The sequence below is a fragment of the Balaenoptera physalus genome, assembly GCF_965194825.1.
Source record: "Balaenoptera physalus genome assembly, chromosome: 19".
Taxonomy (NCBI): Eukaryota; Metazoa; Chordata; class Mammalia; order Artiodactyla; family Balaenopteridae; genus Balaenoptera; species Balaenoptera physalus.
In genome coordinates, this window is record NC_138900.1 from 40422428 (window position 1) to 40441223 (window position 18796).

The 18796-nt window shown below is 53.5% G+C and overlaps 1 protein-coding gene and 1 long non-coding RNA gene across 4 annotated transcripts; one reads left to right on the plus strand and one right to left on the minus strand.

The window, feature by feature from the left end:
* The first annotated feature begins 356 nt into the window (after positions 1–356).
* CX3CL1 (C-X3-C motif chemokine ligand 1) lies at positions 357–11698 on the plus strand. 3 transcript variants are annotated; one of them, XM_082438194.1, is made up of 3 exons: positions 357–649; positions 6502–6622; positions 8576–11698. In XM_082438194.1, exons 1-3 carry the CDS (start codon positions 580–582, stop codon positions 9639–9641), a joined length of 1257 nt encoding a protein of 418 aa, XP_082294320.1. In that variant the 5' UTR covers positions 357–579; the 3' UTR covers positions 9642–11698. The 3 variants fall into 3 exon arrangements, with proteins under 3 accessions (XP_082294320.1, XP_082294322.1, XP_082294321.1); XM_082438195.1 differs by having other exon boundaries at positions 581–649; positions 6507–6622; XM_082438196.1 differs by lacking the exon at positions 6502–6622 and having other exon boundaries at positions 515–649.
* An 895-nt stretch (positions 11699–12593) lies between these two features.
* Positions 12594–17063, minus strand: LOC309648914. The gene is made up of 2 exons (XR_014256857.1): positions 15760–17063; positions 12594–15247 (listed from the first exon to the last, which is right to left on the minus strand). It is a non-coding gene; the product is annotated as an uncharacterized lncRNA (long non-coding RNA).
* Between the last annotated feature and the right edge of the window lie 1733 nt (positions 17064–18796).

Below are 18796 nucleotides of genomic sequence, written 5' to 3' on the forward strand. Positions count from 1 at the left end.
TTTAAGAGGTAAGGGCTGGAGGTCCTTCCTGGCGTGGGAGAGCTACCTCCCAGACCAAAGGAGACTTCGTCAGACCCAGACTGACGGGCCCTGTGTCCTCCTGGCTTGCCCGCAGCCAGCATTCTCTAGTCTTCTGTCCTTTGGTTTACTGCCCACTTAGGAGCTAGGGCCCCAGGTTGGACCCTAGGGCGTGTGCCAGCTCCCAGTAGGAAGGTGGCCCCAGCAGATGGGAGGAGAGGAGGCCCTTTGAACCCTAGCAGGCTTTGTCCAGCCTCCCAGGCGGGTCCCCGTATGAGAAGCCAGCCCATTACCCCCCCAGGAGCCCTCACCCGGAGCCTGGGAGCGCCTCAGCTCCTTGGCAACATCCTAAGGAATTCAGTCGCTGCACACGCTCCCTTCCTCTCCCCTCCCACCGCCTGCCTGCTGCCTGTGGGGGCGAGCGAGGCAGAGGCAGAGGCAGAGGCAGAGGCAGTGGAGCCCCATTATAAACCGCGGCAGAGCTCAGGCAGTGAGAGGACTGCACCGAGCCCCGACGAGGGCCCCCACGCCCGCCCCGGCACCCCCCGGACCCCCTCGACCATGGCTCTTCTGCCTCTCTCGCGGCTGCTCCGCTTGACTGCCCTCTGCCATCTGATCGTGCTGCTGGCTGGTGAGTGGGGTGGACTCAGGCATGAGCGGGGTTGGGGAGCCCCCAGCCCCGCTTCTGCCCCTCAGGGCTCCATGAGGGCCCCCGGACCCTGCCCGCGTAAGGCTGAGATCCGTGGCAGCCCCTTCCTGACTGATATGCCGGAGAGGGCTGGGCATCTCCCTGGTGGCGGTCCCGGACTCAGGACTGCCCCTCCGGCTGGAAAGGTTTACCGTCTCCAGAGCCTGTCCCTGCCCGGCCCAGCGAGCAAGGTGGCGACCGCGTGGCAGCACAGAGAGGTGGTGCGGGCAGCACAAGATGCCGGGTGTGGAGGGGTGCCAGGAGGTGGGGCTGTGGGAAGCCCGAGGATGCTCTTGGTGGGCCCTGGGGTGGGAGCCCTGGCAGACTGTGGGCTGGTCTCCGTGCCCGGGGTTAATATGTAACCCTCAGCCCTGACTCCTGAGTCTCAGCTTGGCCCCGGGCTAAGCCACACTGGGACTTTCTCCTGCCCTGATTTCAAGTCCTTCCCAGGAGTAGGGGGCCCAGGACCAGTGGAGGTCAAGGTCACTGCAGCTCATGAATTGGACTCATCACTGTTGCTCTGGCCTGTAGCCCCCAGTCCCTCTGCCTGTGTCTCCCCCATGATACTGCCTTTCTCCTACAAGCATAGCTTAGAAATATTTGCACCTCCAGTCACTTGCTTTCTGGAGCCTGGGACCTGATAGGGCATGATGTATCCATCCCATCCGACATGAGTAAGATGGAGGCCCAAAGAGGTTTAGAAACTGGCCTGAGGATGCACAGCCAGCAAGTAGGGCAGGAGAGGGTAAGAGTGGGTGCAGGAGAGAGTGTGGATGCATGTTCACCACCTCTGTGGATCACACTGCCTTCAAGAACCGTTTGAGTCAGCCCCATCCTCAGGGAATACCCGGACCATCCGGCAGGTTGGGGCTCAGAGAGGGTGGGAGGCTGCCTTAGGGCACACAGCCAGGCTGGGAAAATGAAACCCAGTCTCCAGCTTCCAGAGCGCCTCCGTGGAACAAACTGTCCCCCGAGTCCCTCTGTTTGGGGAAAGCCCATCAGTGGGGCAGAGAGCAGGTGGGTGGGGTGGTGTGGGCCTCGTGCCGCTGGCCTTCCTGCTTCCTGGGCTAGAACACTGAACTCCGAGGTGTTGGGGATAGTGAGTACTGGAAGACGTGGGCTCCGATGGAGGCTGCTTTGCCATAGCCCTGACCCTGAGTGGGGTCTTGCCTTCTTTGGTCCCAGCTGCTGCACCTTTAAAGATAGCTATTGCCTCCATGTGGTGAGGCTCTAATGCCTATGAGGACGCTTTGAAAGTGGGAGGAGGAGGGATTACTTATACTAAGCTGGGGGTGGAGGTCTTCTATGTTAGGATGGAGAGGGGATCCTGGGGGGACTCTGGATGCTCTATCCAGCAGCCCGAGGCTTCAGAATCATCAGGTTCCCACCCCAATCTTGGTCACTGGTTTTGCTGGGAGATACTCACATTATTTCAACCTTTCCGAGCCTCAGTTTCTCCTCCTTTAAGACTGGGCATTGGGCCGGGCTCATCTTGGAAGTCCTTAGCCATGCTGACATTTGTGGCTCTGAGAGAGCCCCTGGGAACCCCTGCAGGACTAGCGAGTGGTCCACAAGCCAGAGAGGCCTGGAAGGGGGCTGGGGACTTCGTGGCTACTGCCCTGGCAGGTGCAGGGTGGCTGCGTCAGTTCCCAAATGTGGGTTTGCAGGGCTGTGTCAGGCAAGAGGCTCCTCTGCTTTATATAACGAACCTGCAGATACAAGTCAGAGCAGTGAATTTTTCTCCCCAAGCACTGACGCATTCACTCCCACTCAAGCTCCAACAAGAAAGAGAGCAAAAATAAACCCTGAATTAAGCTGCTGTCGTCTGCCCCCCTGGTTAGGGTGTGGGTGGGGGGAAGGCAGGGGAGGATAAATCCAGAGGGTCAGGTCCAGGCCCAAGTCGAACTTAAATTAAAATTCCTCTATGTCTCCGTTGGTTAGGATTTTATATGTCACAAAGTGCTTCCTTGTGCATTTTGTTGATTCATTCACTGGCTGAGCATCTACTATGTGTCAGGCACAATTCTAGGTGCTGGGGCCGCATCAGTAAATAAAACTGCCAGAGATCCCAGCCCTCAGCGTGCTGAGCATCAACTGGAGAAGACAGACAATCCTCAAAATAAACAGATTTGGTCTGTGAGAAGGAAAAAAGCGTTGTGATTTAAAAAAGCAGGGAGTCGGGGGTGGTGGGGAAGGTGTTGAGATTTTAAGTAGGGGGTCAGGGAAGAAGGGGGCGTTGAGGGAGCCGGGCGGGGACACATGGGTGTCTCCAGGGCAGCGCTCCTCAGTGCGGGATTCGGCCCCCAAGGGGACATTTGGCAATTTCTGGACACAGTTTTGGTTGTTGCATTTTGGTTGGGGGCTGCTCAGGCACCTAGTACGGAGAGGCCAGGGATGATGCCCAGTGTCCTACGGGACACAGAACAGCCTCCATAGCAAAGAATTATGTGGTCCGAGATGTGAGTGGCGTCTGCTGTTGGGAAAACCCTGCTCTAAGGGCCCAGATATTTTTAAAGCTTCATTCTCATAACTATCCTGCACAGCAGGTATTATCATGTCCATTTTACAGGTAAGGGAATGGAGGCTCAGAGAACCTCAGTCACTCATCCAGGACACACAGCTGAGCAATGGCTCAAGCCTTCTCTACCACCCAAATACCCAGAGACCCGGAACATTCCCATCTTTTCCTGCCTGTAATCCTCCAGTCCTTGAGGTCCAGCCTAATGTACACCTCCTCTAAGAAACGTCTCCTGATCACTTGCAGTTGGAAGTGGTCTCTCCCTCCTGTAAACCCTGGCACAATTTGGGGTCTGTTCTGGAACATGGTGTTTTTACCTGGTGTTTAAGGCAGCCTAGAACAGTGGATGTCTAGGGGCTGGGAGGAAAACCAGATCTGCCACTAAGCAGTTGTGTGGCTTTGGGCAAGTCATTAAACCTCTCTGATTCTCAGTTTCTGCATCTTTAGAATGGGGATAAAAATCATCCTTTTGCAGGAATTAATGAGAGCAGATGTGTGTGTGCTGAGCATAAGGTCCAAAACAGAGTAGGTGTTCTACTAAGAAAAGCTCTGATACTTTGTGGTTATGTCTTAGCTGTCTATCAGGCTGGGAGACTTCTGAGGGCAGAGATGGGCCTTGTTCATCCCTCTACTCCTCACAGGGCCTGCAAGAGCCAGGTCGGCATTTGTTGGTTGACTGAGTAAACATGGCGATCTGATAGCATTTATTGGGATTGAGGTGCTCTCTCCAAGCTCAGCACCAGCACCTTTGGGAGAAGGAGCTCATGGTTAAGGACAAGAGGGTCTGGCTCTTTGTATATACTCAAAAGTAATTCAGACAAGTGTTGCCTGAATCAGGAAATGGATGGATGAATGGATGGATAATGAAGGATGTGTGAGTGGGCTGGTGAGAGATGGAGGGGTGGGTAGATGAAGGGGGTGTAGGATGCGTAGGGGATGGACGCGTGATAGGTGGGTGAGTGGGGCACGGATAGGTTGATGGACCAGGGTGAGTAGGGATGGATGGGAGGTAGACAGGTGGGTGGCAGGGAACAGGTAGGGGACTGACGAGGGGGTGGCAGATAAATGGATGGATGGATAGATGGATGGGGAGGTATGTGAAGGGATAAGTAGATTGAGACATTATTTCCTTCAATGAATATTTATATCCACCTTATGCTGGATGCTGGGAAACACTGTGACACCAAGACATACAAGGTCCCTGTCCTCCTGACACTCATATGGCAGACAGGTAATAGATGACTGGCTGGTGGAGGCATTATCTCCAGTTACAGAAAAGAAAACTTCAGTTCTGAGAAGAAAAGACACCCCAGTTAGTTATACAACCTTCTCAAGCAGAACCAAGAACAGAGCCTGGTCAGGGCCATTCAGGCACCACGGCAGAGGGTGGAGACTTTAGGACAGGCCGCCTCTGTGGCTCTTTAAGCCCTGGAGGTGGGCAGTGGAAGCAAGTCAGAAGAGCAAATTGACCTGCCCGAGCTTATCCCTCTTGCCCGCTGGACAGCCTCTCCCGGCTCCAGGTCATCCGGGGGTACCATTCTTCTGGGGATTCCTCTGGAAGTCACCTGCCACACCAGTCCAGGGGCCGGCTCCTGGCTCTACTCAACAGGACCTGGGGAGGCTGCAGCTGAGTCATTCTGAGGTCCCGTTGTGGGAGAAGGAGGGTGATAAAGCTTCTTTCACATCCTGGTTCCTCAGAGAGAAAGGGCTACCGGTGACTCAGGGACCAGCTGCAGGGAGCCCCCCCCCACCCCCGACCACCTCGGGAGCTACTAGTGCTACCCCCTAATGGCCCAGCCCCATCCTGCAAGCCCTGCACCCCCTTTCCCACAAAGCAGGGTGGGCTGAGGCAGGGGAAATGATGAGAGAAGGGGTGGCAGATTCTAGAAGGTGTGTGTGCACGCCTGTATTTGGGAAGGCGGAGCGTGTTTGGTTTGCATGTTCACACACATAAGTATTTGTGTGTGAGCTATGGGTGTTTTGGTGGAAGCCGGGGGGGTCACCTGGGGCCTCCCTAGCTCTGCAGAGCTAAATACATTTGTTCCCTCAGCTCCACTGCCCTGGAAGTCCTGGCCTCTAGATTTTTGCAAAACCCTCTGAGGTCATGCTTCGGCTGCATATGACCTTGACCCAGATCTTACACTCAGGTTCTTCCTCATTTTTTGCATACCCCTCTACAGCTTACAACAAACAGAGTAAATTTTGCTGGAGATTTTAGGGGAAGGCGGAAATGCAATGCAAACCACTCGAATGTTTATATAAAATGTATGGGTTCTCAACTATCTGTTGAGTCACCGTCATTCTGTCCTGGGGTTTCTGTCTGGCTCCACGTGGGACGCAGCCATCTGCAGGCCCCCGCCCATCTCACTCTGTCCCCACTCCATGTACAACGCATCTCCATTCCTCCTCCTTACTCCTGCTCCGCCAGCTTGCCCCGGGAATCCAAATGGCCCATTGCGTTCCTCTCCAGAAACTGCTTCCAAAATCATCCTGGCTCTTAATGGCAGAACAAAGGATCACCTACTCAGCACACTCCTTAGAAGGTGGTTGTACTTATATATTTAAAAAATTATATTATCCGCTATGTGTGCCTGGTTGCATGTATGCCTTTATGTGTTTTTTTTTGGGGGGGGGCATATATATATGTGTCATTGTGTTTGTTGCTATGAGTGTACGTGTGTGTCATAGGGTATATACGTGGGGTGTGGATGGACGGAGGTCTGGGTGTGTCCCAGAGGTTGTGGAAATCCATGAATATGGATCAAGCGGAGAGGCATGGATGGGATAGGGATGGGAGGGGGCGATAGTTGAGCAGGTGACTTACTGGAGTAAAAGCATGGTGGGGGCAAGGGCAGCGTCCTGGGTCCAGAAGGGGCGGGAGCCAGGCCTGGCAGGAGACCCTGTTCCATCACTTGCTGGCTGTGTGACCTCAGGCAGATCCTTGACAGTCTCACACTCCTCTCCCCTGGGTGAACCAACTATAGCGACTTAATTTTTAAAATTAAACACAAGGTGCCAGGCAATAAGAGCTTTATAAGTAAGAATTCATTTTCATCACCTTACAGCAACCCTCTGAGGTAGGTTCTATTGCTGTCTCTATTTTACATGTGGGGAAACTGAGGCATAGAGAAGTTTGGCCCGGGACAGGGGGCTGAGGTCAAGGGTGTGGGGCATCGATTCTGGTTTGGGGGGTGCGTGGCGGGGACAAGCTGGCATGGGGCTGGGAAGCCAGATGCCCATGGACAGTCCTGCTGACTGGGGGCCTCTGTGGGCTCAGGACAGCACCTTGGTGTGAAGAAGTGTAACATCACGTGCAGCAAAATGACCTCGGAGATCCCCGTGGCTCGTCTAGTTCACTACCAACGAAATCAAGAATCATGCGGCAAACGTGCCATCATGTAGGTACTGCCTTCTTGGCCTCTGAATTCCTTTCGGGCCCCAGGGATGGTTCCCTGGCCTCCGCTAATCCACGTCCACATCCTGTCACCCAAAGCTGGGCTCCTGGCCCAGGGCCTCTGCAAACGCTCCTCTTGCTCCTGACCTGCTGGCCTCCTCGCCAATCTTAATACCTGTGCCACAGGGCAAAGGTGAGCTGTGGCTTCCTGAACGGCCGTGGCCTGGAGATGCCGCCGAGGGTGATGATTCCTTCTGGGCCGAAGGGTGTTTATGCAGCCCTCGAACCTGCTGGATTTCATGGGGAATGAAAACACGGTGCTCTGAATGTGCAGGCTCCAGACGCCAACAGATCTGGTGCAAATCCTGGCTTCACCACTTACAGACTGGGTGGCCCTGGTCATGTTGCCTACCCTCTGCACTTTAGTTTCCTTATCTGTAAAATGGGTAGTTTGGGGAAGCTGAAAGGAGATAATGAAACTAAAGTGCTTGGCAGGGTGCCCAGAAGCTGCTGGCAATAGGAGAGGCCAAGGTTATTATCACCATTGGACAGATGGGGAAATAGAATCCCTCTGAGACTTTGGGGAGGGGTCAAGCCAAGCCAGCTTCCCCTCTGGCTGTTGGGATCCCTGGCCATCTTGGCTGCTTGCTCCTCTGGGGTCCTTCTTGAGTACTGCCAATCGCCCAGCCCTGAGGCCTTTCCCCAGGACTGACCTTTGGGTCTTAAAGTGGCCTCGGCCAGACTCAACCAGACACTGAGTCCTGGCAACAGGAAATGGCCAGTGGGCCTTCAAAGTAGGGGCTCAGCTAAAGGAAGTTGTACTTCCTCCCACTGATTGTTACTAAGAGGAGCAAGTGTGCTACTGCCTGACCTCTCTGCTCACCTGTCAAGACTCGCTTCCCCCAGACCCCCCCACGTATTTGCTTCTATTTTGTAGGCGAAGGGGAAGTGGGACGCTCCAGAGAGGGGATGATGGCACAAGGGCAGCACTGCACCTGTGGGGCCTACAGGGTCATGCTTGCTTTCTGGACCTCTCTGGCTTCCTAGCATACTGGAGCCAGGCACATTTACATTACCTCTCTGAGCCTTGGTTTTCTCATCTGTAAAATGGGGGTGCACGTGGTAGCCATCTTACAGGATGGGTGTGAAGTTTAACGAGGCAAAATGCCTAGCACAGGTCATGGCGTGGAGCAACGGTCCCCGCCAGCTCTGAGCTGTGGTCTCGGTAGTAAACCAGCCACAAGCAGCTTCAAAGGAAGCTCAAGATTTGGATGGCACTCAGGGTCCCAGCAGGGCCACCATATATAGGGTTGGAGCTCCCTAGGGGCCCTTTCAGTCTGAGGATACACACTAGGAGAGGAGGGTAGAAGTCCAGAGGGCAGCCTGCAACTGAGGCAGAGGAGGAAGAGGACGTTATGACATCGAGTCCTTTCCAGAGTGAGGAGGCCCTACCACCAAGCTTACCAGTCTTACACCTGGTGGCAGAGAACACTGGTGACATCTTCTCCCAATCAGAAAACTTGTAGCCCACAGCCCCCACCTTCATGTTAATGACATTATTATTAACATTGTTATTATTTTACTGATCTCCTACTCTCAACGAGGGGCTTTACATCATTTTCGTCTTCTACAATAACACAGAAGTAGGGTGACCAACTTGTCCCAGTTTGCTGGAATTTTCACAAAAAGACCCGCATCTTGAGAACGCCCTCAGTCCCAGTTTTTCTGGGATGGTTGGCCACCCCGCGGAAGGTAGGGCTCTCTTTCCCCTTCTCAAGTGAGAACGCGGAAGTTCCGTAAGCTGAGCTGCCCCAGCTAAGAACTCATAGCTCACAGCCAGTAAGTGGTGGGGGCAGGATTTCTAGCCGGGTCTGCTCACCTGCAGCGCATGTGCATGATACCCCTACTCTGCATGGCATCTGGGCATCACTGGGTCCCTTGTCTTCCTTCCTTGCAGCCTGAAGACCATGAAGGAAAAATTATTCTGTGCTGACCCACAGGAGAAATGGGTCCAGAAAGCCATGGAGCATCTAGACCGCAAGGCTGCTGCTCTGGCTCCAAATGGCGGCACATTCGAGAAGCAAATCGGCGTGGGTGAGCCCAGGACCAGCCCAGCCACCAGGGGCATGGACTGGTCTGAGGCCTCAGAGACCAAATTCACAAGCGACAGCAGTAGCCAGGAGGCACAGAAGGCCTTCGGGACTCCCCCAGAACTGCCACCAGAAGTGGCTGATTCCAGGGGGACCAGGTCCCCCTCCACTTCAAAGACTCTGGATGGAGGGCCCGAGAGAACTGAGCTTTTCAACAAGGCTGCCGTCACCACCACCACGTCTTGGCAGAGTTCTACCGCCTACCAACCTGGGGCAGACCTCGAGGCTGAGGGGAAAGCCTCTGAGGCCCCCTCCACCCAGGCCCCCTCCACCCAGACCCCCTCCACCCAGGCCCCCTCCACCCAGACCCCCTCCACCCAGACCCTCCCCACCCAGGCCCCCTCCACCCAGGCCCCCTCCACCCAGGCCCCCACTATTTCACACACAGTCCCAGAGGACAACACTGGGCCCGAAGGCCAACCTGGGTGGATCAAGGGACAGCACCCCACGCCAGAGAACTCTCTAGGGTCCAAAGAAATGGGTCCCACTTCAGCTCACACGGACGCTTTCATGGGGCCCGGCAGCGTGTCTGATGTCTTCGTGGTCCCTGTATCCTCTGAAGCGGCCCCCAGCACGGATCCACTGGCCTCTGGCAGCTGGACCCCCAAGGTCCAGGAGCCCATTCACGCCACCGTGGACCCCCAGAGGCTGGGTGTCCTCATCACTCCCATCCCCGACTCCCAGGCAGCCACCCGAAGGCAGGCAGTGGGGCTGTTGGCCTTCCTCGGTCTCCTCTTCTGCCTGGGGGTGGCCATGTTTGCCTACCAGAGCCTTCAGGGCTGCCCCCGCAAGATGGCAGGAGACATGGTGGAGGGGCTTCGCTACGTTCCCCGGAGCTGTGGCAGTAACTCGTACGTCCTGGTGCCAGTGTGAGCTGCCCGCCTGCCTGCATCCAGTTGTTCAACTCAGCTGCCTGGGGTCCCCCATCCTCACACTCACCCTCACCCAAGGGTCTGGCCCAAGCTGGGATGACTGGGGCAAGGAGGTGGGACCCTCTGGGTGGAACTGCCCCCAGCTCCTGGAGGCCGCCCTTGACCATCCTTGACCTACTGCGGACAGAGGGGGTGGCCTCCACAACTCACTCCAACGTCCCAAGTCAGAAAACTCCCCTCTGCTGTTGGCTGGTTAGAGGGTCCCTTAGATGCCGTGCCAGCCCCAGTGAACAATTATTTATTGAACGCCCAGCCCCTCTGACCCACACCCCTGCGGGTACCACAGTCATCCCTTCTTACAAACGAGCCTCAGGCCAGGCCCCTTCTCCCCACTCCCTCAGACCTCATCGTGTCTCTCGGTCCCGCTGTGGTTGCCAGTCACCCCGGCCACCTGCGGTGCTAGCTCCCCTGCCCCCTGTATAGACCCCATGCCCCAGCCGGGGACCTGTCTTTTTTTGCATGAGGCTAGTGTGGTGTTTCCTGGGACTGATCCCAGCGAAGGATCTGCCCTCAGGTAGGCATCATGAGAATGGGAGATGAAGTTATCCGGTGGCTTTGATTCCCACCCGCTGCCGTGCCCCGTCTGTGCTGTGAAGGAACATTGACTATGAGCGTGAAGGTTGGCGGGTCTAGTCCCAGGCCCACCACCAATCCATCAAGGCATTCATACCTCTGGTTTCCCATCTGTGAAAGGGGAGAGGGACGGCAAATACGCGGCAATAGCCTGTACCCCTGGCAGGCATCACTAGTTGATCCAGAGACCCCTTTCCCCAGACCCTGGGTGCAGCCTCTCAACCTTCATCAGAAGAGATGGTCTCTGCCAATCATGAGACCGGCACTTCCATGGACGCTGTGACCTGGAGGTCCTGCCCCGTTGTCAGCACTGTGGGCGCTGGAGACGCAGAGACCAACTTTGAAGGCCCCCCCTCCGCCCCCGCTGGCTCTGAGACGAAGTGACAGTGACGAGTGCCAGGCTGAGGAAGGAGGGGAGGCCTGCGGGCTCCGAGGAAGGGGCTGGGGAGCAGCTGCAGGCGGTAGCCACGCTCCTTCGCTCCTTCGTTAGGGACCCGAGTCAGGCATTTTCTCTTTCTTTCCTGCGGCCTGGGTGCCTCTTCCACCTATCGCGGCCTGAAGACACTGTCCTCTGCACTCTGAGATCTTCTCCCCTCACCTTCACCACCCCCCCACCCCCGCAGGCAGGGCCAGGAATTTCCATGAGATCAGAATCCACCAGGGAAAGCTGAGGTTCCCGTGTTTACTTCTGAAAGGGACTCTGTCTTGTGGAGAGGGACCGGCAGGGGAGGGGAAGTTGTGGGCATGAAGTCAGAGGTTCTCTTTTTGGCACTGAAGACTCGTGCAGGCCTGAATGGGACCAAAGGCTCACTGGGCTGGCCAGCACCCCGCAGTCAGAGCCGGACCTGCAGGCCTCACCTCTCAGGCCCCTGGCGGCAGCTCCCCACCTCCCTCTGATTGTCTCTGAAGGTGTTCTTTGCCCTCCACCAGAGGAGTGTCCCATGGGCTAGGCTTCCCCCAGGTACAGGTGACATGCTCCTTTGTAGACAGATGCTGAGAGGAAGCACGCAGGGCGCCGGTCCACAGAGAGAGGGAAGCCGTGTTTCCCTGCCCGCCTGGCTCTCCTGCGCCCCCCTGCAGGTCACGGCACAGGATGTTTGGGCCTGGCTCAGGTTGGCGGCACTCTGACAGCTCAGAGAGGAAGACGGCGGATCTGAATGCACTTTTTGGGGCTCCTCTTGCCTGGGAGCCTTCAAGGGACGGGCACCCGTGAAGGGGCTCCTCTCTGTGAGAAAGCAGCTGGGGACAGCGTGTCCCCCTTGCACGGACTTTGTGAGTTCCCCCAAGCAGGACAGGGACAAAGACGATTTGGGGAGGACTTTAGAAGGAGTCGGTTGATCATTTTGCTTTTCCAACACTATCACCAATGTCTGTGCCATTTTGTATTTTACTAATAAAATTGAAAAGTCTTGTGAATCAAATAAAGTTGCTTTTCCTAGGGCAGGCTCAGCACCAGAGCCTCTGGGAGGATGGAACAAAGGAGAGGCCAACACTCTCTGGGAAAGCGGGACTTCCCTGGCGGTCCAGTGGTCCTGTGGCCATGTCAGTTTTCATTTATCATCTCCGTTCTCTTGTTTTTCTTATACTAAGGATATTTTTCTCTGAGCCCAAGTCTTCATCAAAAGTAGGACAAGGAAAGACAGAATATGATGGGCACATAATTTTTCTTACACATTGCTTCCCTCATTTTACTACCTGCCAAGCCCCATAGACATTTGGGTTGGAGGTTTCTGCAAGAATCTGAGATTGCTGCCTCTGCACCAGCTGCAAATTCTTCTTTTTTTTTTTTTTCGGCTGCAGCCTGCGTGGCATCTGCAGTGGAAGCGCGGAGTCTTAACCACTGGACCGCCAGGAAAGACCCTGCAAATTCTAGTACTGCCCTTAGCAGTGCGCAGTAGCTCTCCTGTTCCACCCCAAGTCCAGTCCCTCCTGCTTCTGCCCATTCCCACCCCCAGGAAGGAGCTTGGAGGCAAAGTCACAACCCCCCAACCTCTCCCCGAATACCACCCTTTCAGCAACATGAGACACCAACGGAGGCTTTGAAATGAAAATGCTTGTCCCTGTCTTTTCATCACATTCTCAGATAAGGTCAAACTCTTCATGTGCCAGAAGAGGATGGAGAGTGGGGAAATTTTATTCTCCCTCAGTCCAGAGCACCTCCCTAGGGATGCTGGGTGTTTGTGTTTTATTTTCTCTTTCAGTTACAGAGCTAAACCTTAGCTGAAGCGATTCCCCATAATTAGTGCAGAGTTCGATAGAGACTTGGAGGCCTCTGAAATCTTGGATAGAGCGATCAGGGCTCTGAGATATAATAGTAATATTATTATTATTATTAAAATAGCCATTGTTTATTTAATGTTTACCATGTGCCAGGCAATATACTAGGTTCTTTACGTACAAGGGCTCCCATCTTACAAATGATGAGAGTAAGGCTTTCAAAGCCTACGTGACTTGCCCAAGGTCACACAGCTTGTAAGCAGCAGAGCTGGAATATGACCTGAAGTGTTTCTCCAGGACTTCAGTCTTTTTTTTTTTTTTTTTAATTTTAGGGAAGGCTCTTTTATTTATTATTATTTTTTTTAATATTTATTTTTGGCTGTGTTGGGTCTTCGTTTCTGTGCGAGGGCTTCCTCTAGCTGTGGCAAGCGGGGGCCACTCTTCATCGCGGTGCGCGGGCCTCTCACTATCGTGGCCTCTCTTGTTGTGGAGCACAGGCTCCAGACGCGCAGGCTCAGTAGTTGTGGCTCACGGGCCTAGTTGCTCCGCAGCATGTGGGATCTTCCCAGACCAGGGCTCAAACCCGTGTCCCCTGCATTGGCAGGCAGATTCTCAACCACTGCGCCACCAGGGAAGCCCAGGACTTCAGTCTTAATCACTATTTCTGAAAGCGTGGGCCACAGATTGTCAAAAGTACAGACTCCCAAGCCCCACTTCAGCCCCGTTGAATTCTGACTGCAGGGGTGGGAGAGCTGGGAATCTGTACCTTCAAGCCATTGCCCCTTTCCCCCTCCTCCCCTCCTCTCCCCCTCCCCCACTGCCCTGCCTTCCAAATTAGGGGATTTGGCTCCTAGCCAAAGTTTTAGAGCCCTCCGCACCAGGCCAGCCCACCCCCACCCCTCCCAGGTTTGCAGGGTCCTTTGGGTGGTAGCTACCTGCATTCTTCTCACCCGCTGCCCTTTGTTGTTATTCCCCTTTCCCTCTCCTTTGTTTTCTGTACATTCCCCAAAAGGGTGAGGCCAGGCAGAAAAACACAGACACAAATGGCTGGGAAATTCCAGCACAGGCTGAATTAATAGGCATCTGGGAGCCACGATATACGTGAGTGTGTGTGTGTGTGTGTGTGTGTGTGTGTGTGTGTGTGTGTACGTACACGCCCTGCTGCCCCTGTGCGACTAATAGCACAGGAGACCACCTGTGCCCCATTTACTTCTTCTCAGTCATGTGCTTTCCTGGATAAATAATGTTTCAGCTGCTGGGATTAAAGTAAAGATCTAGTGCTAGGCTGGCTTTCCCCAGATGACCGCAAACTTCAACGGCCAGACCCATGCAGGATCTTATTAATCTCAGCAAATCGGCTGGTGGTGGTGATGCCTCTGAACCTAGGAGAATTCCAAAGCAGGGAATGTTTTGGAAGAGATGCCCCTCTCTTACCTTCAAGGGATCTGTTGCCCCCAGAGGACAGAACAGAATTATTTATAATGAGCCTCTTGTTTTTTAGCCATACAGGAGTGTAATGTAACATGGTGATCTTCGGCTGCATGACGTTAGGCAAGTTGCTTAACCTTTCCGAGCTTTGATTTTCTCCTCTGTAGAATAGGAATAATAACAACTCTCCTTGTAGGGGAAGATGTCATAAGATAATCCTTGCTGAACACTTAGAAAAATGACGTGCCCATAGTGAGCTCTTGGTAAATTAGAATCTACGATCATGCGATAGCTGTTTCCAAAGGGTTCAAAACATCCTATTTCTATTCACTTTTGTTATTGGTTACCCAAACAAGACTATAGAATTATAGGATGTGTATAAAGAAAAGCAGTCTTCCTGGTTTTCGGTAAAGTAAGATGAAGACATGTTATAGTGTCAGCAAGCAGATAAAAATAATTTGTAATTTGCATAATTTTTTCCCTAAGCTAATAGATGCTCTTCAAATTGGTGTAACTTTTTTCCTCTAAATTGCTTTTGAACTTGGCAAGGTCAAAACTCACGAATCCCAACTAATTAGAAGCAGACTAGCAAGACACCTGCATCTTAGACTTGGACAGAATGGGAAGTTAGTTTCAACATCAGTCTCTCTGAGTTTTTCTGGCTTGCTGCCCCTAGGCATTCAAGAGGGCTGCTCTTCTTGCCGCCTTGGCGTTGGTGAGATGCCACATGACCAGTTCTGAACTGGCAGTGGGAGTAAAGTTTGTCAAACCAGATTCAAACATTTAATTATCGGTGAGAGAGCCTTCAGAACTTTTAGTTCCTTGGGTCCAGAACTTGGCAATATTCCAGAAGATGACAGGTCCATTACCCCGGGTCCCAGAGTGAGGATGACTCAGAACCCCCAGCCACAGAAAGAGCCCCAGCAGATCTATGTGGAAGAAACAAAGATTTGTGGTTTTAAACCACTGAGAGTTTGAGGCTATTTGTCATTGCAACATAACCTAGCCTATCCTGATTGATGCAGCAATCAGGAAGAAGAAATATATTACTTGGTCTAAGTAGGAGTGACTTGTCAGTAATGTGCATGATGCTGTTAAAAGGCTCGAACCATTCCCTTAACTGGGGTAAACAAGCTTTCCGTTATCAAGCTCACCTCTCTTCACTTGCTCTCTTGGCAGACGGGATGAAGTTCATCCTTAGCCCACCAGCTGTCAATGGATTTATCTGGGATTCTCACTGAGTGGAGCTGGAAAGGAGAAGGGTTTTGTAGTTGCTTTGAGATACACTGATACTCGGGAGTTCTAATGACTCAGATACGCTGGTGATCACTGCAGCAGACAAGGAAGTAAATAGAGAGAAGAATATTAAAATGATTGAGCACCAGCTGTTTGCCAGATGATCTGCATTAACCAGTCTTTCACGTACCTCCTAAGCCCAGAAGCCCAACCAGGGTAACCTAGGCCTGTTGGCACAGAAATCGAGCACAGTTCTAGGGACTGACAAGTGCATGTTCCGTGTCTTTGTTTTCCTAGAGGATTTCAACTGGCCCGCTGGCTCCAGGCTCATTTCCCCTGATGCTGGTTCCCCCGTTCTCACTCCATGCCCCCACATCACCTTTGGCACACATTTTTTTTTTTTTTTTTTAACATCCTCAAGTCAATCTTCTCTCTCATACCTCTGAGCCATTGCACTGGCTGTTCTCTCTTCCTGGAATAACTTCCCCCTTCACTGTTGCCCTGGCCAACTCCTACTCATCCTTTGGTCTCAGCTTAGATGTCACTTCCTCCAAGAGGCCTTCCCTGACTTAGCTTAACGAAGGCTCCCTGCCACGGGTACTCACCTCACCTGCGCCCATTATGTCCCTCATGTGACCCAGCTTGTTTCATGGTGCTTCCGTAAGACCCGTGAGAGCAGGCACGTGTGTGTCTTCTTCCCTCTGTGCTCCAGTGACCGCCACAGGTCCTGGAAGAAGAGAAAGAGGGGAAGGGCCAGGGCCCACAGCTGTCTGTGTCCATTGGCCCTCTCTGACCTGGTGCCTGTGCCACACCCCTTTCTGATTTATTCAAAGCCCGCCCATCCATGGCGGGAAGGTGCATTTCAAGGCATTTCCTGGTGAAAATATTTAACTGCCTCAAAGGGATGTCAGAGACTGAAAGTGGCCTTCTGTGAAGATGTGTTCAAGTCACCCCGGAAACTCTCTGACCCTCCGGCTTCTTATCCTGGTCAAGAAATTGCTCCTCAGGCCCAGCAAGGACCCCTGGGAAGCCTGGACTGGGTCAAGGCTCTGACTGTCACCCAAACCCACAGAGGGGTGAGCAGGTGGAGGGGGGACCTAGCATCCCTGGGATGTCAGGAGTCTCAGCGTGGGCGCTTCTGCCTGCCTGTCCATTTTCCCGGGTCTTCCCTTCTCCTCCCCACCCCCGGTTCTCACTGTCCCTGTGTGGCCCGTTTCCTCGTTTTTATATATCATCATGACTGCCATCGACGTGATGGAGTTGGAGTCCCGTCTGCGTGAGCACTGAGAGGCCAGGTACGTAGGCCCGGGTCCTCTTTCCAGGGTGCCAGGAGCAGTGGGGCCCCTGGGCGGGATGGGGAGCAGGGGAAGGAGGAGGCGTCATTCATTTATCGCCAGAGACGCCGGTGAACAGGACACTGGCCTCGTCCTCCTCGGGGGCTTCACTGTCCCTGTCACACGCCACTGCGTGCCTTCGAATGAGTTTTCTCGTTTAATCCCTTCCTCGGGTTTCAGATGATGTCCTACTAATAGGAGCCCCATTTTCTAGATGGAAGTGCTGAGGCACAGACCGATTAAGGGAACTTACCTTGACCAACAGCAGGCAGTCCAACTCCAGAGATCCCACTCTACTCTTTGTAAATTGTAGTATAGTTATTGTATGGAACAGCGTACAATGTAAAAAGAAAGAAATACATGGATACCTGTCAACACACATGACTCTCAAGTTCAACACTACAAGATGTGAAAGTACAGATACAGTATGACAGTGTTAATATGAAGCGTAAAAACATGCATAAACAGTGCTGTATATTGTTTAGGGACATACACATATTAGTAAAATATGAAGAAATGCATGGGACTAATGGATGCCCAATTCAGTTTTCTCTAATGCATAGAGGGATGGAACAGGGGAGAGCAGTAATATTGACGCTTACCTGGTGGCGGGTTCATGGGCATGGTTAACGGTGCTGGTGTCCCGCCCGGAGCCCCACTCCCTTTGGCTGCTTTTGCTTCTAACTCTCACTTTAGAGCCCCCGCGGGGCCAGGCAGAAGCTCCCTGGGGGGCTGTGCCTGATGTCACACCTTCTCTGGGCTTCCATCCCTTCCCTGCCCTCATTCCCATGCTCCTCCCCATCTCCCCTGAGAGCACATCCTTAAACAGGCCAACCTCAGACACCAGAGAGAGCCAGTCACCCTGCTCCCCAGCCTGTACCCCACAGGGAGGGCGGGGATGAGGGGGAGCTGGCTGGGGGAGGAGAGGTCGGACAGGCTAAGAAAAACTTCAAGGAGTAGATGGTACAGATACCCAGCTCCCTAAGGACATCTATACACTCAATGTGATCCCAATAAAAATACCAAATTATTTTTGGAGTTAGTTTAGATAGTTTTAGTTTCATCTGAAAAAAAAAAAAAAACAATGAGTCTGGAGAGTTGATGGGACGGAGGCAAGGCAGGAAGGAGGGAGATGCTGAAGCAAGTGGGGTTGAGGGGAAAGCCCCGCGTGTGGTAGGACAAGCCACAACCCACGTGGCTGGGCCCGGAGGGCTGCTGAGGCGCCGGCTTCTCTCTGGAAAGGGAACAGGGCCTTAGCCTCCTCTGGGGGCTCATACTTCCCAGGTCTGGACCCTGCTCAGCAGTGGCCACACCCCCTCTGCACCCTCAGCCCTCACTGGGGGAGCCACGATCCACGCAGGACTGTGCCACATGTCGAATGGCCCAACGCCGCTGCTCTTGTCCCTGTTGGCTTGTCTGCAGTGACTCAGATTGGACAGGAATGCGGGGAAACCCCTAGACTTTCAAAGAGACCAGATCCACCAGGCTCCTTAGAAAGGGTGCCATGTTCTCCTTCCAGGATGCTGGGCTCTGAGCGCTGACCCTGGTGCTGAACAAACCTTTCTTGGGAGCACGAGGGTCAGATTGGATAGGAAGGACCCCACCCCCACCCCCACCCGCCCCAGGCAGGCTGCCAGGCTCGGAGCAGGCTGCAGCAGACCTCTGACATCCGAACGAAAGATCCGTCATTGCTCCCTGAGGGCTGAGTGCCTTGAACCGGTCACTCGGCAGCACAGCCTGGAATTGTCCCAGTGCTGTCAAGAGACCAAAGACCTGCCTGTGAAATAACTTGGAAACTGGGACAAATGCTCCCCAGAAAGAGAGAGTTGGACTCTAGCAGTGAATAAGAGGAACTGTTTTACAGGGCTGGAGCGGGAGCCCAGATGGAGTGCTAAAGCCCAGGCACGAGAGGGAGTGAGACAAGTCCATCACCGGTAAGAGTGAGACTGCATGAGAAGTGCTTCTGTACTCTGCCCCCCGAACAATATCAGCCATTATTCATCCACTCACTGAATTCTACCAGTATGTAGAATATGGCCCACTATGTGCCGGGGGATATGCTTCACTGAAAGGCCTTTGTCCCGTGGAACTTACATTCCAGTGGGGATGGGGGTAGGGGGATACGGGTAGGAGACAGGCAATGAACAGCAGGCAGAATAAGTAAGTCAGTGGTATAGTATGTTTGAGGGTGGTAAGTATTACAGCAAGAAGAAAAAGAAAAAATAGAGCAGAGGAAGAGGTGGGGGTGGGTTGCAGTTTTAAATAGGGTAGACCTCACTGAAAAGTGACATTTAAGTAAAATTTGAAG